Below are 23,407 nucleotides of genomic sequence, written 5' to 3' on the forward strand. Positions count from 1 at the left end.
CAGATCTTAGCTGATCGTCAGTTCGTCACAACGTGCTTGATTGGTTGATTGATTTATTAACAGTTTGCAGAATTACAGTACATTTCAAGTACAACTCAATACAAAAAACTGTTAACTGTGAGTGGACGACACCATAAAGCATTACACTTGTTTACAAGAGGGTCCACCTTGTTCAATTCATCAAAACATTTTACAAATAGACACTTCTATATAGCCAGAGAACAGAACAGGGAGGTCAGGGACCATTATTAGAGTAGTTGTCTGTGCGTTTGTCTGGAGCTAATCTTGCAAACCACTGTACCGATACTACCAAATTGTTTGTCAATGGCTATGCTGCCAGTAGGCCTAAGAAAGTAAGAAGTACCTACATGCATTTATCCCCCCCCCCCCCCCCATATCTTTATAAAAAAAACATTATTTAACTTTAGTTTTATAATTGAAATAAATCAGGCTGAACCCCTGCCCAAACTTGGAGTCATACTTACTTCATAGGTTAGTCATAAATGACTGACATCATAGGTTGGCCACATGAAGCTGTGTATTTGTGCACAGCCACAGACCTTGTAAACCAGCTCAGTGGCCTTGTGGTTAGTGACAGTGTCTGCCCTGAGACTGGGAGGTCGAGGTTCAAGCCCCGGCCGGGTCATACCACAGACTCTAAAAATGTGACCCAGTGCTTCCCTGCTTGACACTCAGCATCAAGGGTTGGATTGGGGGTAAGTCTCTGTGACATACTAGCATCATGTCCAGGGGGTGTACTACTAGTGTTGGGAACTATGAATCGATATGTAAATCGAATGGGGCTGATTGGATACGTTTTTTTTTTTTTTTTTTTTTCACCCTTTGAGCAGTGCTGGGTCCCCTTCTCCGCTGGGAAGGTGATCATCTCGTTTTGTACTTTTGTACATATTCCGGGCGCAACACTGTAGGCTACCAGAGAATAAATTGGGTGTTTAATACTAGATTGATTGCAGCCTCTCATCAATGCAAACTGCAAAGCTGTTATGTTTCATCGAAGTTTTGGTTGCAACTTGGAATGGGCAAGTTATATAAAAGTTTAAGGGGATAGGATGGACATAAACACATAATAGCGTATTCTTGGGACTGTGTGTGTGTGATCACTGATCAGCGGGCTGACGGCATTGCGTCCTCTCCACTGTCTTTCTGTGAGTCCCCCGCTGCACTGTACAGTAGCAATCCAGATAAATAGGCTAGCTAGCCTATATATATATTAAAAATATATATTGAAAATGATCAGAGTGATCATGATCAACTCGGGAAGCATGTTTGAAAATTATGGGAGGTTTCAGATTGGATATTTGACACACTCACACATCAGGAGATCATCCTCACTGCTGCTGCTTCAATCAATTTCGTTCTGCGAAAACATTGCAATTAATTTAAATAATTTGCATCGCACTAAGTGTGCAAGGATGTTTTGGGTGACTTTTTTTACTGCAGATTTCGGATCTGCAAAATGCACGAAAATGCTCGGAAGATAACATTCCCTTGGCGCGCCTTGGAAATGAGCATGCTCAGAAAGACCAGAATGAACTTAAATCCAAATTAGTGTATACATGAGTCCAATGTAATCGAATAATCCGGTCAGTTACATCGGAATCGTTTTTAAATCGCATTGAGCATTTTAATTTGGATTTAAGTTTTTGTAGGTGTTTACATGACAACTTTTAATAGGATTTAACTTTTATTCGGAATTAAAAGGTTATTTAGAATTAAAAGGTGATTTAAATCCTCATGTAAACGTACTCCGTAACTCTGGGGGAGCCCGGGTTTGAACTGGGAACCTTGTGGTTCCTATCCGGTCACTCTACCCCTGAGCCACTGCTGCCTGCTGTAACTCTGGGGTTCAACCGGGAACACATGGCACTTGAAAACTTAAAATGAAGGGAATCCAGGATATCAAATGTGGTCACAGACACACATTAGTCTCACTCCACAAATGAACAGTGAACAAGAGAGACTGCTTTCATATAGGTCTGGACTAGTGGACTTCATTATGATTTTTCTTTTTAAATAATATATATTGTGATCATGTTGTACTCGACACAAGGGAGTCCTTGGTGGGGGGAAAAAGCAAGCTTGTCTTGCTCTTAATGCTTGCCCCTGAATATATATATATTTTTTGCTATGTCATATTCTGTTAGATGATGGTGGTGGGACCCCGGTTCAGGATGAGCATCCAGCTTCAGATGAAGACATGAGAAGTGACAAGCATCACTCAGAGGTCAGTCCTGCCTGACACATGCATACCTGAATATCATTTTAATTACCGTAACAATAAGACTATTCTTTCTTTTCATTCTATTGTCATTACAAAGAGCCTCCAGTTTCATCCTGACTCATCACCCATCCAACCTAAACACACACACATTGTATTTTTTGTGGTGCAGTTCTGTCTGGCCAGTTTTCAGACAGACTATACCATTTATATTCCTACATCATTAGTCCCACGGCTGATGTCAGTCATTGATATGATATGATATGATATAGTACTTTATTATCAGTTTGCACTGAAATTTGTCTTGTGACCCAGCACAGAAGACTGAAAAGAAAATTACACACATACAAACAAAAGAGCAAGTCATTTCAATCAAGATGAAAGAGTATTAGGATGGGTTAAACTGAATTCATATTCAGAAGCATCTTCCATAAACTCTAATCATTATGGGTTCCCACTGTGTCACGGATTGGGATGTTTGCCTAACAAAAAGTTTCAGTAGGGAGATTAGTTTTTGATTTAATCTCCATATTCCCTAAATTATCATATCGTCTGTCGGGTGGAAACCTCATCTGTCAAACTGTTAAAATAGTTAACAAACAAACTATCAGATTGACAATCTTAAAAGAGCCACATTTCGCACTTGTGAATCTGCATCTTTTGATGCTTTTGTTTGACAGTGTAGTTTGATGATCTAGTAGGGCATTAATTTACCAAAAAACAAACACAAAATGTTAGAATACGGAAATAGAAGGTTTCTGCCCGACAGCAACAAAATGATGATTATTATTTATAATTCCATCAACTGACCTGTGTGTAGGATGAGGACGGCAGTGGCGGTCTTCATCCCATGGAGACCAACGACTCAGACAACGAGGAGGGGCATGGAGGAGGAGCGAGACGAGTCCAGGACAGCGACTCTGAGCAGGACGACGACGCTCCCACTCCTCCCAGGAGGGCCCACAACAGCAACCACTCTGACTCAGACCAGGACGAGGCTCCCAGCAGGGGACACAACGTCCACTCTGACTCTGACGAGGAGGTGGTACCCAGGGGCCACAGGCATCACAGTGACTCTGAGGAGGAGGTGGCCCCCAGGGGCAAAAGCCACCATTCTGACTCTGAGGAGGTGGTGGCCCCCAGGGGCAAAAGCCACCGTTCTGACTCTGAGGAGGAGGTGGCCCCCAGGGGCAAAAGCCACCATTCTGACTCTGAGGAGGAGGTGGCCCCCAGGGGCAAAAGCCACCGTTCTGACTCTGAGGAGGAGGTGGCCCCCAGGGGCAAAAGCCACCATTCTGACTCTGAGGAGGAGGTGGCCCCCAGGGGCAAAAGCCACCGTTCTGACTCTGAGGAGGAGGTGGCCCCCAGGGGCAAAAGCCACCGTTCTGACTCTGAGGAGGAGGTGGCCCCCAGGGGCAAAAGCCACCGTTCTGACTCTGAGGAGGAGGTGGCCCCCAGGGGCAAAAGCCACCATTCTGACTCGGAGGAGGAGGAGGCACGCCCCCCTAGGCGCCACAGCACTGACTCTGAACAGGAAGAGGAGGCCCCCACTAGGGGCCGTCACACAGACGAGTCGTCGTCTCCGGTCAAACACACAGCCAGCGCCTCCCCGTCCCCAGAAAAACAGGAAAAAACAGCAGGAGCCAGCAGATCAGACGACGAGGAGACTCCTCCTGTCAGACCGAGGAAGAAGAGCTCCTCAGACATGGAGGAAGAGGAGGCCGTAGGGGAGAAGAAGAAGACGGCTGCTGTCGCAGACAGCGACTCGGAGAAGGAGGAAGGGGGGACAAGGAGGAAGAGGACAATGTCTGACAGTGACTCTGACACGGAGAAAGCCAAGGACGATGCAAAGAAACATTCTGACCAGGAGGAGGAGTCGGGGCCCGGGGAGAAACGAGGAGGGAAGTGGAAGGCTGTGATGCAGTCAGACAGCGAGGATGAGGCGGGAGGCAGGACGAAGGCTGGCAGTGATGCTGAGCAGGAGGAGAAGAAGGGAGCGAGTGACGATGACGATGATGAAGATAAACCAGGTACACCTTTAGTTCAAATTGCACTTGGGCTGATGTCTCGGGGCTGTTTAATATTGAATGTTTCCTTTTTGGTACCATAATGAGTATTTATAATCTTGACCAGATATCTTCAGTAGTCGATTAGAAATTGATAACCCCCCAAAACCCCCCCCCCCCCCCCCAGTTTGAAGTGAAACGGGTCTTAGAGAGTCACTATTTCAGTACACAAACGAACGCATGCAACAAAGCATATTTTGGTTATGAAAGAAAAAGGTTTTGTTCAGAGACAAGTAGACTGGGCAGCTGGGCTAGTGACCTGATTACCAAACGGCCTCTTTATCCACTGAGCTATTGTATGGCTGCCCTTTAAAATAGTTGACACGAGCATGTCAATGATTACCCAGTGTATTTATGAGCATAAATATACTGGTCCAGATAATGTTCCTGTTTAGTTTGTGTCATTAACTACAGTAAAGTTCTCTTTAACACTGATATGTCTGATAGTTCTGTGGTCACAGCTTTAGAATTACAGTCCAGTAAATCACTCTTTTCGCCATGGCACACCTACACTAACAAAATAAGATAATATAACGCACATCCTCCGGTCTTGGTGGCACTGAGCCAAACTATTGAACCATATAGACGAAAGCAAGGGCTCGCAACTCAAGTTACTTGAGAAAGACCTATACTGGTCGAAACGTATGTCCTGCCTGATGTGTTCGTGAATGAAAGTAACCTGGAGCATTACAAAGTGTGTTGCGAGCCCTTGCTACACCTAAACTAACATGGTCTAAAAATAGAATTTTGTGTGTCTGTCCAGTAAAGCGGAAGAAGGCCATTCTGTCAGACAGCGAGGATGATGACGACAAGACTGACAAACCAGGTAAGACTTCACCTCTATAAGCCACGTGATGCTGTGGTTTACTGTGGATTTTAGAACGGTGAGCGGTGTCGTTTAGTGAACTCGAGCCTGTGTGTTGCATGAGGGGGAGGAGGGCAGAAGACAGCCATGCAACAAGGTTGTCTCGTCAAACCACGTGACTCCCATTGGAAATGAATTGCGTTGAACTGTTACTTTTCAGGCTTGAAATTCAAAAGTGGCATATCGACACACTCAAACCGCGTCGGTGAAGAAGAAAAAACAGCCTCAAGTTTGTCTGGGTTTCTGTCTTTAGAGAAAACCTTTATTGATCTTGCTGGGGAAATTCAGTCGTCAAAGACTGTACAGCAGATTACAGGGCAAGTGAAGAAGTAGTAGATACAGCATGATGGATAGACGCTACAGTGAAAGCAACACCATCAGTAAGGTGGCTAAAAGAATAGGGTTTGAGTTAAAAATGTAAAATATATATATAGTTTTTTTTTTTTAAGATATTCTTTTTGCGGCTTACGCCTTTTATTAGTTTTTGAAGGGACAGACAGTAGGCTGACAGGAAACGGGAGAGAGATGGGGGAAGACATGCAGTAAAGGCCGTGTCGGGCTCGGGAGTCGAACCCGCGGCACACTGCGACTGGATTACCAGTCGGGTGCCCAGGCGGTTACGCCACCGCCTGGGCCTATATATTGGTTTTTAAGCAAACATTTTTACAATCTATATAAGATGCAATATTGTCTGTCTGTGGCATGTCCAGCAATGAAGCGGATCAGAGCAGTGTCAGACAGTGACGGAGGCTCAGAAGGTGGCCCTGACAAGAGCATGGCGGCCAAGCTGAGAGAGTTGGGCTCTGACAGCGAGGAGGCGGACGAGGCGAGGATGAACGCTGCCGATGCCGAGAACAAAGACGAGAAGACGCTGTTTGGCAGCGACAGTGAGTCAGGTGGAGAAGACCAAGGAGAAGAGTGAGTACTAGTAGTGTTACTGATGTCATGTTTGTTTGTTGTTTTGTTTTGTTGTTTTTGTTTTGTTTTTTACTGTGTTTTATCTGATCTATCGGCCACTATTTGAGCTTTTTGACGCCAAGCCGATATATGCCACACTTTTAAAATCCCTTTTCAACCTAGTGTCCTTATTCTGGACATTTTGTTGGTTGTTTTGTGTTGTTGGACACTAGTGACTGGTTGTTTTCTACTGAGTTGTTGGTGGACACTAGTGACTGGTTGTTTTATACTGAGTTGTTGGTGGACACTAGTGACTGGTTGTTTTGTGTTGTTGGACACTAGTAACTGGTTGTTTTGTGTTGTTGGACACTAGTGACTGGTTGTTTTCTACTGAGTTGTTGGTGGACACTAGTGACTGGTTGTTTTCTACTGAGTTGTTGGTGGACACTAGTGACTGGTTGTTTTCTACTGAGTTGTTGGTGGACACTAGTGACAGGTTGTTTTCTACTGAGTTGTTGGTGGACACTAGTGACTGTTTTCTACTGAGTTGTTGGTGGACACTAGTGACAGGTTGTTTTCTACTGAGTTGTTGGTGGACACTAGTGACTGTTTTCTACTGAGTTGTTGGTGGACACTAGTGACTGGTTGTTTTCTACTGAGTTGTTGGTGGACACTAGTGACTGGTTGTTTTCTCAACAGGAAGATGATCGCAGACATCTTTGGAGAGTCTGGTGATGAGGAAGAGGAGTTTACAGTAAGTATAATGTACATCACTGGTTCTATCACTGGCTATTCAAAAATAGTAGAGCTCAGAGTGCAGGACTAAATAATTTACATATCATTCTGGCGGTCCTTAAAGGACCGCTTCACCACTTTTTAACCCATCTTCATATACTAGGTCCTCACTAATAATCATGATAAAATGGCACCATTTGTTTCCTACTCAGTCTGTCTCATAGGAGGGCTGTGGTTAGTGCAGAAACCTGTCCACCAGTGACATCATTGATGGGGAATCCAAGCTAATAGAAACTGCAGGCTTTATATTCCTTAAAAGTTGCAATGCGAAAATGGAAGCCATCGTTCTCACGATAATAAAAATCTAAACATTTTTGTGAAAAAATATTGTTTAAAAAAAAACATCTGCCTAACGAAGCAGATTGAGAAGCACTGCTTAGAGTAGACCATAAAGTGTTACTGGTCCAATGGTCCATTGTGATTGTAAGTATGGTTGTTCTGTGTGCAGGGCTTCAACCAGGAGGAACTGGAAGGAGAGCAGAAGAAGGAGGAGGTGGCGGGACAGGTGCAAGAAGACTCCGACTCTGATGAAGGCGTGAGAGGCGGTAAAGAGTAGGTGTCTCCACACTGACCCTGGACCAGCTCAGCATCCTCTCCCTACCCGTCATCCCTTCTCACTCTCTTGTTCTCTATCTCTTTCTGTACCTGTAATCCTTTCTTTCTCTCTCCCTCTCGCTATATACACAACATACTGAACGGTGTTAACATTAATAGTTTGACTCCATCTCCATGCATGTAAAAAATATAATGTGTGTGTGTGTGTGTGTGTGTGTGTGTGTGTGTGTGTGTGTGTGTGTGTGTGTGTGTGTGTGTGTGTGTGTGTGTGTGTGTGTGTGTGTGTGTGTGTGTGTGTGTGTGTGTGTGTGTGTGTGTGTGTGTGTGTGTGTGTGTGTGTGTGTGTGTGTGTGTGTGTGTGTGTGTGTGTGTGTGTGTGTGTGTGTGTGTGTGTGTGTGTGTGTGTGTGTGTGTGTGTGTGTGTGTGTGTGTGTGTGTGTGTGTGTGTGTGTGTGTGTGTGTGTGTGTGTGTGTGTGTGTGTGTGTGTGTGTGTGTGTGTGTGTGTGTGTGTGTGTGTGTGTGTGTGTGTGTGTGTGTGTGTGTGTGTGTGTGTGTGTGTGTGTGTGTGTGTGTGTGTGTGTGTGTGTGTGTGTGTGTGTGCGTGCGCAGCATGAGCTTCATGTCAGACTTTGACCTGATGTTGGCCCGTAAGAAGGCCATGGGTGGGAGGAGGAGGAGGAACCGAGACGGAGGAACCTTCATCAGCGACGCCGACGACGTGGTCAGCGCCATGATCATCAAGATGAACGAGGCCGCAGAGGTCAGTCAGTCCTGCTCTGACCCACTGCAAGCACTGGCTCAGGACACCTTTGTCTCGGATCAATTCTTATAGGTCACGACTAGAGTAAAAAAAAAATGCAATCTTATACATACAATCTTATTCTCAAAACGATATGATCCCCGGTCGGGAATGTATGACAATTAACAGTTTGACTGCTGATCACGACAAACAATAGTGACTAAAGAATTCATTGTTTTTACTTTTTGGCATTGAACGTGAATAAAAATGCTGCTTTGCCTTTTAGGCTTTGTAATCAAAAATTGCACAGGGCAGATAAGGTGAAGAACTTAAAGAACATGTTGGTATCTAATAATTTTAGAAAATCTTTTTTTAAATAGTGGACATGGCTGATCTACAAGCTTACGAGTCATGTGTAAGCTTGTATATCTGCTAATTTATGCTATTTTTATTTTTGAAAATGCATGACAATCCTTCATGGAAACCATTATTATGCTAAAATAATTGTGATTATCTCAAATAATTGCTTTTAGACTATTTAATAATTGTAAATGTGGAAACCTTGTTTGCCCAACACCCAAACCTTTACTCTTCAGGAAGAAAAAGCACAGTTCAAATATGGAGATGCACGTTTTTTGCTTGACACTTAATTTCAGGTATGTTAGGTGTACTGTTATCTGATATTTGGTTTGGTTCCCAGGAGGACAGAGCGCTCAACGCTCAGAAGAAACCAGCGCTGAGGAAGTTGAGTCTGCTGCCCATCGTTATCTGTCACCTGAAGAAGTAAAGTATTATTATTCATAAATAATAATAGTGTATATGTTACATGTGGAAAATCAGTCGTATTGAAAAAGGTGCATTCATCACCGCCCGTGCTGCAAAACGCAAAATGTTCCAAAATAGTGAAAATGGCATCTACAACCTACATGCTCAGAATGTGCAATGATGTCACAGATGGAGGAAATATTGCATTCCAATGATTCCACAGCTGGCCAATAATATGAACTGGTACGCACTTCCCAGTTATGTGTGGGTGTCATTTGCTGTCAGATCTCATAACGTGTGTTGCTGACACCGTCAGGTCTCCAACATAAATAAAAAGATCTCCTGATCTGGCGGTCTGTAATAGTGTCGCAGTTCCACCCCTGACGAGCGGCCGAACAAATAATTAGTTCTTATAATAATAATTTGTTAATGTGTACAACAACCCAAATATTGTAAAGAAAATTGGGCCTCGTCCTTACTTCCTCCACAAGTGTTACCAATTATACTACTAATGAAGGCTGTCTTCCATTCTGGTCAAACGGTGTCGAGGTGCTGATATTGTGCATGTTGGCTCACTGGAAACACTGTGCTACACCAGTCTCAAAGTGTGGTACCCTCATGGTTCATTGAGGGAGTTCTAAATGGCCCCTTATGGGTGTGTAACTGAGGCCCAGGCCACACTACTCTGGATCTTTTGCAAAACAGATATTTTCGTCCTCCGTTTTAGAAAAAATCCCTGCCCATACGACAGAGATATCTGAGTCCACACCCAAACGCAGAAACGCATTGAACACAGGATAAAATCACTGCGTAGCAGGTTTCAATTGTAGGCTATATTATATTTGATTTTATATTTACACTTATGAGGTGCCAATCATATTTTTTAATGAAGGAATAAGTACAGCATTTTAAAAGCCACCTAAATTGTGAGTGGAAGTATATGTTTCTTTCATTGTCTGTCAGCATGTCACACTACTGTATGTGCGTAAATCTCCAGATCCCGACTCTCGACTTGTCTCTCCATATAATTTAAAAATGATAGACACTTTACCATTGCTCTGGCGACTTGGCAAGTCCTGCACAGAAATTAATAGCAGAGTCAGACAGAAGTGTCCACAACCTGCAGTTGTGAGCTTGTAGAGTGGCTATATTTTCGAGCTGTATAATAAATGGCACCGTGGCACGTTATAATGTAGGCTAATACAAGTTCACGTGCACATTGTCAGAATGTAGGCACAGTGACATGCAGTCAATGGTGCGCCCTTAATTACCTAAACATGAGAGAGATGTGCCATATAGCCTATATGCGCACGCACAATGCGATTCCATTCACACCTCTCTCGCTCTCCTCGCATGACCATGACCATGAAATGGAGCGCAAAATACAGCACGATATAGTTTCACATGCGGCTATGCACACACCACGCATAGACTTGTTGGTGTAGGCTACTGCAAAATGGCATTTGGCCTGGGTCCTTATTGGTAGGTTAATATCCACAGTTTATCTGTAGCGGTCCGCAATTAACTCGCACTCGGCACCAATACAAATTAAACTATTTGAATAAAGGTTGTACACATCAGTGAAATTAACCTTAAAATTGAGAGAGTGTAGGCCTATTCTTTTTTTTACAGTCTATGGTGTAAGCCTAGCAAGCACCACAGATCATATAGGCTGCATGGCTATAAGGGCTTGTATTGGGCACTACCCTACCATCTCTCATATCATTTGATAAAGGCATATTAAAAACATGACTTGTGCACCCAATGAAAATATAAACTTCACGGAATATATACCACTTCGAATTATAACAATCGGTTGAAGATTATCTGAATATAGCAAGAGTCAAATCTCAACTTCTCTGCGCAACGGGCCATTGCGCTGAAGACTGGCAGTATTTTACCTATACTTGTGAGGACCTCTGCTTGTTGCAACAGAGTGGGGCACCGACGATCTGCAAGCTCACAACGCGCTGCATGTGGACGCAACACTTGGAGCTTGAGGAATGATGATAAACATTTCACAGAATATATACCACTTTGAATTAAAACAATCGGTTGTGCTTCCCACTCGGCACCAATATTTGACTCTTGCTATACTCCGCTATATTCAGATAATCTTCAATCTTCAATAATCTTCAATCTTCAATCACCAGTCTGCACTGGACTAGTAGCCTAGCCTAGGCTGATATATTTATTATTGGATGCAGTAGAGCTGCCTTTGCTCGCTGCAGTTGATGCAATCATGCAACATATGATACGTTTTTAAGTTAACAGTGATATATAAACATGAACAATTGAATAGATATCTGTGTAGTTCCCATGCAGGCACAAGCTGCATTTCACACGCTAATGAGCGGTGACATCATCGTTTCTCAAAAGCTCCGTTTCGCATGACTACACAGCTCCACCGATCCGATATTTTCGAAAATCTTCACTTATGTATCCGTTTCAAAAAACCTCCGTTTGAGTGGCCGAAAACGCCGTTTGCGTGTGGCTGAAAGGCCCAAACGCACAGAGAAATGTGCGTTTTGCAAAAGATCCAGAGTGGTGTGGCCGAGGCCTGAGTGTACAAATGGTACCAAATGGTTCTCACAACGGGTAAGGGCTAGTTGGTATAATTGGTAACACCTACTTAGTACTACTACCAAGCAGAGTCCCACAAGGGGTCGGATACCCGCAGATACCCCTTGGGTACCTGAGTTTGACGGGTGAAAACGGGTGGGAAAATATCCTTTTTATAAGTTGGCGGGAACGGGGCAACGGGCGGAACGCAGTCTGCAGGATGTTCTAAACAGCAGCTGGTTGCTTCTCAACAGCGGAGACAAGTTAAGTCTATCCAAGGAATGGTCAGTGATGTCATATCACTGCCGATTCCTTCATAATGGTGTTCTGTTTCTGCTGCTGGGCTACTTCCGTGTTGCATAGCAGTGACATCACGGCCACCTTGCATCCTTATCGTGGCATTTCACATGTGTTTATCTCTATGAGCTGTAGCCTGCCCTGTAGCCTATTTGTGTCACCTTGTGCACCAAGGGATTAAAATGTCAACATTTAAGACAAGTCCAAGATGTAAGCTAACCGGTAAAGTAATGAGTCACTCTGAAAGTTTAACTAAAGTTCTAACGTACATTGTGATACAGATTGGATCAAGATGGTCATCAGGCTAATCTTTTTTTATCATCCTATCCTTGTTGATAACGCCATTTAGGTGGAGAGATCATAATATGATATAACTTTATATGCTGTGATAATAAGCAGCAGTAGCCTCAGTCAACTACATGTCTTCCGTGTGCAACACAATGCACCACCTCTGCCCGCCCACCACAAACGGGTAACGGGTCAATTTATTTTGACGGGCGGGGCAGATCTGGTCTTGAGTTTAATAATAATCACGGGTAACGGGCGCGTCACAGAACTAATGATTGACGGGCGGGTGCGTGTTTCGAAAAATGGACCCATGCAGGACTTATATTATGTGGCTGCTGTGCATAGAGACTATTGATGCTTCATCCAAACATTATCATGTTGCTGAGATTTGATGATGATGGGGTGTGTGTGTGTACATGCAGACAGGATCTGAAGGACACCTTCATAGACAGTGGAGTGATGACGGCCATTAGAGAGTGGATCAGTCCTCTGCCAGACAAGAGCCTCCCAGCACTACGAATCAGAAAGGAACTACTGGGGATTCTACAGGAAGTAAGAACACTGTCCTACTCCTACACCATCTCCCTCTCAGCTGTCCTACTGTCTCCTACACTGTCTCCCTCTCAGCTGTCGTCCTCTGTCTCTCCTACACTGTCTCCCTTTCAGCTGTCCTACTGTCTCTCCTACACTGTCTCCCTCTCAGCTGTCCTACTCTGTCTCCTACACGCCTTCAGTACACAGTCTCTCTCGCAGCTGTCGTCCTGTCTCTCTCCTACACTGTCTCCCTTTCAGCTGTCCTACTGTCTCCTACACTGTCTCCCTCTCAGCTGTCGTCCTGTCTCTCTCCTACACTGTCTCCCTTTCAGCTGTCCTACTGTCTCTCCTACACTGTCTCCCTCTCAGCTGTCCTACTCTGTCTCCTACACGCCTACAGTACACAGTCTCTCTCTCAGCTGTCCTACTGTCTCCTACACTGTCTCCCTCTCAGCTGTCCTACTCTGTCTCCTACACGCCTACAGTACACAGTCTCTCTCTCAGCTGTCCTACTGTCACTCCCTCTCAGCTGTTCTACTGTCTGCCTTCTATGTTCTCTCTCTCTTCCCCTCATCTGTAGTAATATATATATATATATATATATATATATATATATATATATATATATATATATATATATATATTTTAGTGTTCTGTATATCAATGATGGCATGCGTTTCCTTTGCAGCTTCCCAGTGTGAGTCAGGAGACGTTGAAACACAGTGGGATTGGACGTGCAGTCATGTTCCTCTACAAACACCCCAAAGAGGCCAGATACAACAAAGATCTGGCTCTCAAACTCATCAGTGAGTACCTGAACATTACCTGTGTGACTCATCAGCCTGAACCTGACCCCACCCTACCCGGCCCAGAATGTATTCTAATTGGTCGAGCCGGGTCAAGCCTCGGCTTCCGTGGAGAAAATACAACAACAAAAAAACGTAAAGGCAGACGGAAATGGAAGTGGGTGTGTTGGATGCAGCTCAAAGTGAACTTCACTCGGGTATATGAGCATCGCGCCTGTCACAGACATGCGCAGAGCAAGTTAAGTCAGGAAACCTCAGTGCAGTTGCTGCCGGCGTTTAAAAAAACGGGCAAAAATGACGCAACCAAACTTGCAGTTTTTGAGATGTTTGGGCCATTCATTCTGGAACGGAAGGTTCAAAGCTAGTTGGAGGGCATTAGTAGAGTTGTCCCGATACCTTTTTTGCTCCCGTTGCGTTTGTTCAGCCTAGTCAATTGGATGTTTTGGTACTCGGGTCAGTATCGGCCCTGTTCAGAGTACGAGTACTTGGCGGTATCGGCCCGAGTACCCGATACCAGTATTGGTATCGGAACAACTCTAGCATTAAGTGCACAATGACATCTTTTCGGGCATAAAAGTATGGTACGGTAATTGCCAGTAGGGCCCAGTTAGGGTTGGACCTTAATTTTCAGGCCTGTTGAGAACTCTGAATATTACCTGTTTTTTCTGTGCCTGGACTCCTAAGTAATATGGGCATCAGGGCAATTCACTGTTGTTAGGCAATGACTTAGTCTGGTGTGACTAGTGGTGGGTATTTCTTGACCAGATAACTATTCTTATTCCAGACGAGTGGTCACGGCCCATCTTTGGCCTGACGTCCAACTACAAAGGGATGACGAGAGAGGAGAGACAGCAGAGAGATCTGGACCAGCAGATGCCTCAGCAGAGAAGAAGAGAGTAAGCTAACAACCTAGAAGCTAGAACCCTTTGTGTAGTTCTTTGCCCCATAATGTGAGCTCAAATGGTAGATCACATCTCTGTCCTTACCCCGTGGTAAGGATGTCCATTTCTGAGCTGCAGAGCACTTTGGATATTGTTGCTGTCGGCCAGAAACCTATCAACGCTTTGTTTACTTTTTCGTACTTTTATTACCTACTTGATCATATTACAGAGTCACACAAGCATCAAAACAAAGTAGCAGATCTACAAACTCGAAGCAACGAATTGCGAGCTTGTAGATCTGCTCTTTTTCTGTTAGAATTTTAATCCTGAAAAGTAACAATTTTGGAAATAGGTTTCCACCCGACAGACGATATCATGTTCATGTTAATAATTCTTAAAAGAAGAAAAATCTCGTTATCATCTATGCTCGCTTTCTCCCTTTCATCTCAGTTTTTTCCCTCCACAATAGAATGTTCTGTCATTCCCTCTGGATGTTCAATCATTCACACTTTTCCCTTAACATTATATAGCTCTCTCCCTCTATCTCTCGTTGTCATTTTCTCCTCTCTACCGTCTTTTTATTCTTTCTCACCATCCCATTCCGTCCCCCCAGTCAACCCCAGAAGGTAGCAGTAAGAACTGAGGATCCTGATGTCTTCTCTCCTCCAATCAGGTTCATTGCATGGTTGCACTGCTAGTCTTTGCCTGATAGGTTGAGTGGAACCTGTTGCTGTTATTGGTTGAAGGTCCAGAAGTCGGAGGATGTAAAAGTTGTCGTCCTGTTAATGCAGAGTGTGTTGCACGAAGACACTAATGTGAATGTAGTGATCTGATGAATAGTTCATCATTACAGCCATTGATCGATTGGCTTGATAAATGCACAGTTTTGTCAGTGGTGTGTCTCTGATCTGACCTGACATTCAGCTCTTCTCTGTGTAGTTAACTACCAACAAGTCGGATCCTAGATCAGTGTAATTCCAATCAGCCAATAATAACCAATCACCCAATAATGAGTAGAAGCATCAGATCCTAGATGAGTGACATTCAAATCGGCCAATAGCGAGCATAGACCCACAGGGCATATGCCTCGATGCTGGTGATAAAGACAACCAAGGATTCGTCAGTGATATCAGTACTGTCATGCGACAGAATTGTTCGGACTCAACGGTGAACAAATTTGTATAATCCATAAACTGAATTCCCGGCCGCCTTCCCTCGGTGGTACTGTACATGTTCACCGGACCGTGGACTTGGGGTTGGGAACCTCTGTTCTAGAGCACTTCTAGTGTTGGAACTTCTCTTAGGAACGGGAACCCTGCTACCCTTTCCATCTCGCCAGACAACACCACACCCTCTCTGGTTGCCATTCCATCCATTCATTTAACTCTAATTCTGTCTGTCGGCTGTCTGTCTCATTGAGCTTTAAAGTGGTTTTAATGTGTAAATGAAGCTTGGTATGATTTGCATACTTGTTTTGTGTGTGTGTGTGTGTGAATAACTAACTGCTGGCAGGTTAGTAGTGACTCCACGTTCTGTCTGTAACCGGGACGTTTAAATGCCTTGTTTCTATTGAACACTGACCCGAGAGGCCCAATCGCTTTACAACCCAGTTACGACTGAGTGTATACCTTCACTCCTAATCTCTCTGTCTCTCTCCCTAGTTCTGGAGGTCAGACTCCTCGTAGAGACCTGGAGAAGCAGCTTACTGGAGAAGAGAAGTAAGTTCATGTCCCTGACGGAACCAAAACATTCACCATAAACCATCTCTTATTGTTATTAGTGGCAATTAACAAGTTCATAATTGGTAGTATCCCACCAGTATACATACAAGACACTTGACATTTAAATGAAAAACAATGGTTTTTACTTGACTTTGCCCACTCTCTCTGTCTGGCTTTCTTCCTCCCTCTCTTCTCCTCCACTCTTCTCTCTCTTTCTTCAGAGCGTTGAGACCAGGTGATCCAGGCTTCTGTGCCCGGGCCCGGGTTCCCATGCCGTCTAACAAAGACTATGTCGTCCGACCCAAATGGAACATAGAGTTGGAGTCTGCCAGGGTCAGTGTCTTTCAAATAACAATGTTTTGACTTACTTTTCCACATTGTTCATTCAAATGTATCCTAGAGTAGTTCAAATTGAGATACCAGATATTCCGACCATTTCTTCCTTCCCGATACCTGAGCTGGTGTATCAGTTGACGATGCAGAGTACTGATCCGCTACCAGTGTGTTTTATTGTCTAGTTTGACAATACATGGTGCATAATTAAGTTCTTAGTTTAATCTATCAGTTAACAGAGGTTCCCATTTCCCAACCACCTGTATGCGTACCGGTGCTGGTCCACGGGACATGAACCACAGATACGCAGGAAGACAGACAGGGATTCCAAGTGTTCCTGGCCCTGAATCTATAACCTTGCATCACAAGGATTTTTCAAACGTCCAATAGCACCCGTTAAGATACGGAATCGTCCCGTATTTGGAAACAAAAAGACGTGTCCCGTAATGAACTGATACGAGACGCCACATTGTTCCGTATTTTAAGGTCGGGGAATGAATATGAATGACGGGAGATATATTTCACAATTCTGCTGTCCTCCTCCAACCACTGACCACTCTGATCCCCTCTGCTCTCGTTGCTGTTACTGCCTGAGCCGTGTGTGAACCTGGTGTCTGAGAATGCTCTGCAGCAGCTAATTTACTCAAGATACGATCCCCCCCCCCCCCCCCCCCCCCCCACACACACACACACACACACACACACACCCTGGGATCTATTCAAACCACAACCAACTTGAAAACAATGACCGGCTACGGATTCAGAACACGAGTTGGCATAACCTTTTTTTAATCATACCCTTGTTATATAATGCCACTTAGGTCAATGATGTACTGTTTAAATAGCAGCCAGTCAACTTCTGTATTTTGGTATACAAAGGTGTGTGGACCAAATGGTCTATTAAAGTGCATATTCTAGTATTTAGTAACCATTTGGGTAACTAGCAGTATAAGTTTGTTTTTGATATTTAGTTGTCTTAAGACTAGACTAACACTAAACAATTTCAGAAGACTAAATGGAAATAGGACTAAGACTAAATGATGTGTTATTCATAAGATTAAGACTAAATCTTTTCTGGCAAAATGAACATTGCATTAAGAGTACGACTAAAAGACAAAGACTTTATAGTCTACTAGACTAAGAATAAACAATTTCAGAAGACTAAATGGAACTAAGACTAAATGGTGTGTTATTCAAAAGACTTGAGCCCAAACCACACCAATGGGCCGCCATGCAACTCCTTGCAAACAAACGCGAGTAGACACATGTAGTTGAGAGCAACCATCAAATTGAATCACTTGGGTCCACTTGCGCCGACGTGCAACTGGAATTCTTGAATTTATTCTTGAATTTAAAAAGGTTGAAAATATATCAATCATCCTGTACTAAGAGTTGTTTTAGGAAGCTGTGATGTGGTTGGTCCCTCTTGTTAGCCGCAAAAAAAAGGCATCAGCCGTCTGGAGAAGTACAAGCGTCGCTTTATTGATCAGAGGAGGAGGGGCCGTCCACAGGGAGCGGTGAAGATCAACGTGGACGGCAACGGAATGCCCCTGTATAATGTTGACCCGTAGAGGGCAGTAAGTCCCCACCCGCCTGGGCCTGCCAGTGTGCACTTATTACTGAAGCTAACTCTGCAACCTGTGACATGATGCATGACCTGGTGGTGTGTACCGTTTGACCCCAACATGTATCTTAACCACATTCAACCTGGTGTCCCTGGTTATTATAGGCTTATATATATTTATATTTATTATTTATTATTTATTTTTTGCAGATCTATATAAGCTCACAACACATCACATCGCAACACTTTGTGAGCTTATAGATCAGCTATTTTCTCAAATTGTCATATGACAGAGTAAATATGGCTCAAAGGGATGATTCACATCCTAAATGACTTGTTTTCTATCAATTACTCACCCCATGGAAACTTTAATTCATGGATTCTTTTTATGTTTTTGTCACATTCCTAAGCCAATAATTTGATGACCAGCAGTGGTATATGGAGACTCTTTGTGTCTCCATATGGCACCACTGCAACGGTGAATGAGAAGAAGAGCGCTTTTGGCGTAAAACCTAAAACCCAACACTTTGGGCTTTGTGTTGACAGACATCTTTGGCATGAATGATTTAAGTTGATAAATAAACCATTACCAAAGCATAGTGTCCTACACTAAGTGCTAACTGCATGGGCCTGCATCTGACGGTGTGCAGTGTTGATTAGACTTGCAGTATGGTTGCTTGGTAATCGAATAGAAGGTGACTTTGTTGCTCGTATAGTTTACGTGATTTATTAATGATTGCTTTAATGTGTGTTGTTTACTAGCAGTTTGTTTTGAACAGCGTTGCCAAATGCTTTCCACATATATTGGAGCTTTGGATGTATTGGCGCTTCTGAAGGCTTGCTAGGGATCCTGATGAGAAGTGCATTACAGTAGTCCAGCCTGGCCTATGTTGGAGGGGTAAAAAATGATTGGCTACTCTACTCCTCCTCCTAACGATACGGTAGCTGACAGCGGGCACGAGCTTAATATCGTGTGTGTGTGTGTGGTAAGTAGTCGTGGGAGCTATGTGGCCCATAGTTGTGTAGCGTGAGGCAGCTTGATGTGTGCCCCTCCTGGACATGATGCTAGTACATTGGTTCTCAAACATCTTTGTCACAGCTCACCCCTGTAAATAACCGTTACATCCACGGCACGCCTGAATGACATTGTTACTTAAAGCACTGTTTTGTCATTAACGGTACGTAAATATGTAAATCTTTCCCCCAAAGATACAGTATGGCATGAGAAACTGTAGAGAATATTTGTTTTCCATTAGGACATACTGAAAATAACTTTTATACTTTGCTTTTAACCATGTAAATACCAAAAATAGCCGATTTACAGAGACTATAAATTCCAGATATCATAAAAGTATTCTGATGCACCCCTGGGCTTGCGTCAAGGCACCCTATGGCAGTGGTTCCAAAACATTTTAGCCCGTGACCCAAAAGGGAAATTGGACATTCCCCCGGGACCCAAATTGTTGAAAATATCCAATCTATAAACTCACAATGTGTTGCTTCGTGCCGCGTTGTGAGCTTGTAGATCGGCTATTTTCACTACTTCTTAAACATTTGTTTTCTAATTTATGAAATGTATTGTTTCTTTTACACATTCAAGAAATTACTTGAAAAAATGTTGAAATAATGAAAAACAAAATGTAGAAAACCAAAAATTAAATGACCAATACAAATGTGACCGTGACCCACAAATGGGTCCCGACCCACTGTTTGGGAAATGGTGCCACGGCACCCACTTTGAAAATCCCTGTGCTAGTAGGACTTTACCCCCCCAATCCAACCCTTGATGGTGAGTACCAATCAGGGAGGTATTGGGTCCCGTTGTTATAGTCTTTGGTATGATGGCTCAGCCGGGGGTTGTGCCCCGCCCCCATCCAATCCACTGAGATCGTGTGTACATCTGTCAGGTGGAAACCTCGTATGTCCAAAACTATTACTTTTCAGGACTCTAATTAAAATGTAGCAGATCTACAAGCTCAAAATGCATCACTGCACGGCTGCTTTTCGAGCTTGTGGATCTGCTACATTCGATGGTCTTAGTAGTATGATCAAGTAGGACATTCATTTACGTAAAAAACTTGGAATATGGAAAAAGTTATAATATGGCCATGAGAGGTTTATGCACGGCAGCAGCGATATATACTGTATATAAACGTCAGTCTCTCTCACTCTGTTACAGGGTCCATTAAAGAAAGGCATGTCTCGCGTCGACAAACAGTATCGTCGTTTTCAAGACATCCGTCGCTTGACGAAGACGGGTCACGCCGTGAAGATCAGCGTGCAGGGGACCCACATGCCACTCTGAGGCCACATCGCTCAACCCTCTTTTTCCTTTTAAAGTTTTTTATTTTTTATTTTCTTATCTCCCACCCCCGACGGACCACTGCTAGCTGCTCTCTTAAGGCCTATTCATAGTCTGGATTTTCGGTGGTGAGGTGACCACCGCTCCGGTGGTGAGCTGACCACCGGAGCTGAAATAACGTTGAGCGGTGGTGAGTAAAAACGGAGAGAAGGGCTGGAGCGGTGGCTGTGGTTTGCTCTTCACCGCGGCTCGTGACGTCATGTTGTAGTTCGGTGGTCACCCCACCACCGAAGATCCAGACTATGTATGAGCCTTTAGTCTGTCTGTCTCTGTCTCCCTGCCCACCCCAGCTCTGATCAGACAGCTGAGTAAGATGTCAGATATGCAGTAAAGGGTTAAATATAGTTGCCGTCGGGCAGAAACCTTGTATATTCCCAAACCCGTTACTTTTCAGCAAAATGGTAAAACAAATACAGGAAGTATGTGTTCAAAGAGCTCTAATGTCACAAGCTCTTTAAAACAAATACAGAAAGTATGTGTTCAAAGAGCTCTAATGTCACAAGCTCTTTTCACTACTTTTTAATTGGTTCGATATTTGTGAAAGAAGAGCTCACAGGCGGAGCTAACCACTGGCCTTCCTATTTTTGGGATGAAAAGGTTAAAAACATGTCCAAAATATTTCCTGATTTATAAAGAAAAAAAAATAAGTGAAGTGAAAATGCCACAACTACAAGTTCTGAATGCGTGAGATGGTCCATCTTCACTTGTCCTTTAGAAATGTCACTGTTTATCTGAGGTGAGGAGGACATGGATGAACACTCCTGCTTCTCTATGCACCTCATATTATTATTCTTGGCTGCCAGTGTGGCATAGGGTGTCTTGTTTTGACTGTTTGTGCAGGCTTAATCTAGGCTAGTTTTCACCGTGCAACAATTTTATATACATAGTGCATAATTAAGTTCTGGGTTTATCATTTAACACAGAGGTTCCCAACCACTGTCACTGCTTTTGTGCGACAAGCGTCAAACTAAAAAGCATTTAATTCATAGGAATGGCTTAAAAATGTTAAAATTTGGAGACGCTATGCAGTAAGGGTTTGCTCTGCTCCATACCAAGTGAGTTAAATAATTATGGAGAAACCTTATTTTTTCTTTTTTTCGCGTATATTTATGCCCTACTTCACACAAAAATAGTAAAAATAACCGGTCTTCAAGCTCACGAGTCACGACGCCACCCGTGTCATCTTGAACATCTGCTGATATAGCTTTTTTTTTGTTTCTTTGGAAACCTTTTTCCTGCCGATTTTCTGAAAAGTCCACTCGACAGTGACTATGTTCAAATATGTTGTGTATCAGGCAGTGAGTGGTTAACTCTGATCTGTACCAGTGAGGCTTCAATCTGTACCAGAAGGTTGTGTATTATGTGTGATACTGTGTTGCTGCACTGGACTATACTTTTCATAATAAAGGGTTCTACTCATTGTTCTAATGTCCAGTTTGATTATATATTTTTTGTTTGTTATTTTTAGTGTGGGGAAATGTGTCGTCTCTGCATTTAACCCATCCCAAGGAGCAGTGAGCAGCCACTCGTCAGTGCTCAGGGACCAACTCCAGTTGTAAAGGCCAGTACTGTTTCAGGACACTGGCAGGATTATCTAGCATGCATGTCTTTTGATGTGGGAGGAAATGCAAATTCTACACAGAAGTACCTGTTGGTGGGATTCGAACGTGCAACTTTATTGCTGTGACAACAGTGCCAATCACTACACCACGTGTTGCCTACGCGAAGACTCTCAAAGCACACTGCCACACTGAATGGCTAGTGAGGTGCACCCTAGGAGACATTTATACTTCATTGCGCAACAGTATTGCACGGAGAGAACGGCTGATATACAAGCTCACATTGCATCGCGGATGCCACTGTTGTGAGCGTAGAGGTCTGCGTGTGTGACACCATCGCGGGACGAAGCATACATTATACTTGATGGGCTGCAGATGCGCGTGCAGCTGTGCACAAATAGGCTCTGCTGCCGTGATCATGAGCGCACCTCCCGTTATGACAGAGACTGGAGGTGTGGTTTTGAGGACCAGTGCTTTGAATTGCTATTATTGTTCACACACAACAGAAACCAATGGATTATATATTTCAAGAGAATACAATAAATATCCTAAACATTCTTCCACGTTGGGAGAAAAACAGCAAAAACGACAAAGTTTAATGGGGAATTTTGCATCTTATGAGAGGTGTGCTGCCGGCCTGCGCACGCATGCTGGTGCTTATCAGTGTGACGTCGTCTGATAAGGCGTCTATAGTGTCAACACACGCAGAGATGACAGATCAGAATCACACGCGCGTGCGATAGAGTTTTGGTATGGAATGAACACACTAATAATTAGGCATGCATCGCTTTGCCTAAAACACTGAATTATATAAGGACCGCAATTGGAAAAACCCTATGCTGACTCCCATGCATTTGTTGACGAGACATCTATACATTTTCAAATTATATTGTTATGCTTAAATTATCGTTTTGGCTAAAACGCTGAATCCTGTGGATAAAGTAGCCTATGTACATATAACTACAGGCATTAATAACTACAGACATTAGTCTACCGCATATGTACAATTATATAGCCTACATTTAACAAACGAGCTTAATTGAAATTTGTAAATGGGTCAAGACAAAAACTGCTACGAGGATAAAACCAGAAAGGCACTAAGGCTTCTTGACATCAGGTATAAAGTAAAAGGAAAACGTGACAACCGTGTGGAAAAAGGGGCAGAAGAACACAGGCGTGGGGGGTGCGCTGCCCGGGGCAGTGTGCTTTGTGAGTCTTCGCGTTGCCTACAGCTTTATAATTGCCATGTATAAATGCACCTTAAACTGCTTACACTCATAATGCAATCACAACAAGTAGTATAATATTACCACAGCTTCTCAAAGTGGGGGCCTTGATGCAAGTCCAGGGGCGCCTAAGAATACTTTGATAATATTTGGAATTTATAAAAATCTCTTCAGATTAACCATTTAGACCCTTTATGCTCTGTATTTGATGCATTATTTTATCTATCTCTTCACTAAAAAGTGTTGTTGCGATGTGTTGTTAGTAGATGACAGATCTTCTGTTTTTGGCTAATTCTTTTTTGCCTTTATTGATGGTACAGTAATTGGACAGGAAAGGGGGACAGAGACGGGG

At 43.5% G+C, this 23,407-nt stretch overlaps 2 protein-coding genes across 3 annotated transcripts in view; one reads left to right on the forward strand and one right to left on the reverse strand.

The window, feature by feature from the left end:
• The window catches only part of wdr74 (WD repeat domain 74), a 9,189-nt gene extending 8,662 nt beyond the window's left edge, over positions 1-527 (reverse strand). The window contains exon 1 of the mRNA XM_079514164.1: positions 486-527. Coding sequence (XP_079370290.1) covers positions 486-490 — 5 coding nt within the window. The 5' untranslated portion in view covers positions 491-527. The remainder of the gene's footprint in view (positions 1-485) is intronic.
• The window catches only part of iws1 (interacts with SUPT6H, CTD assembly factor 1), a 22,791-nt gene extending 1,093 nt beyond the window's left edge, over positions 1-21,698 (forward strand). The window contains exons 2-16 of one of the 2 annotated variants that reach the window (XM_079514148.1): positions 2,166-2,245; positions 3,060-4,269; positions 5,069-5,131; positions 5,881-6,088; positions 6,767-6,821; positions 7,311-7,414; positions 8,028-8,178; positions 8,858-8,940; positions 12,492-12,621; positions 13,292-13,409; positions 14,194-14,305; positions 14,904-14,963; positions 15,952-16,008; positions 16,233-16,344; positions 20,088-21,698. In XM_079514148.1, the coding sequence (XP_079370274.1) occupies positions 2,166-2,245; positions 3,060-4,269; positions 5,069-5,131; positions 5,881-6,088; positions 6,767-6,821; positions 7,311-7,414; positions 8,028-8,178; positions 8,858-8,940; positions 12,492-12,621; positions 13,292-13,409; positions 14,194-14,305; positions 14,904-14,963; positions 15,952-16,008; positions 16,233-16,344; positions 20,088-20,213 (2,669 nt within the window). In that variant the 3' untranslated portion in view covers positions 20,214-21,698. The remainder of the gene's footprint in view (positions 1-2,165; positions 2,246-3,059; positions 4,270-5,068; positions 5,132-5,880; positions 6,089-6,766; positions 6,822-7,310; positions 7,415-8,027; positions 8,179-8,857; positions 8,941-12,491; positions 12,622-13,291; positions 13,410-14,193; positions 14,306-14,903; positions 14,964-15,951; positions 16,009-16,232; positions 16,345-20,087) is intronic. The other variant, XM_079514149.1, reaches the window with a different exon arrangement.
• Positions 21,699-23,407: the final 1,709 nt, after the last annotated feature.

Source organism: Electrona antarctica, assembly GCF_951216825.1.
Source record: "Electrona antarctica genome assembly, chromosome: 11".
In the NCBI taxonomy this organism is placed as follows: domain Eukaryota; kingdom Metazoa; phylum Chordata; class Actinopteri; order Myctophiformes; family Myctophidae; genus Electrona; species Electrona antarctica.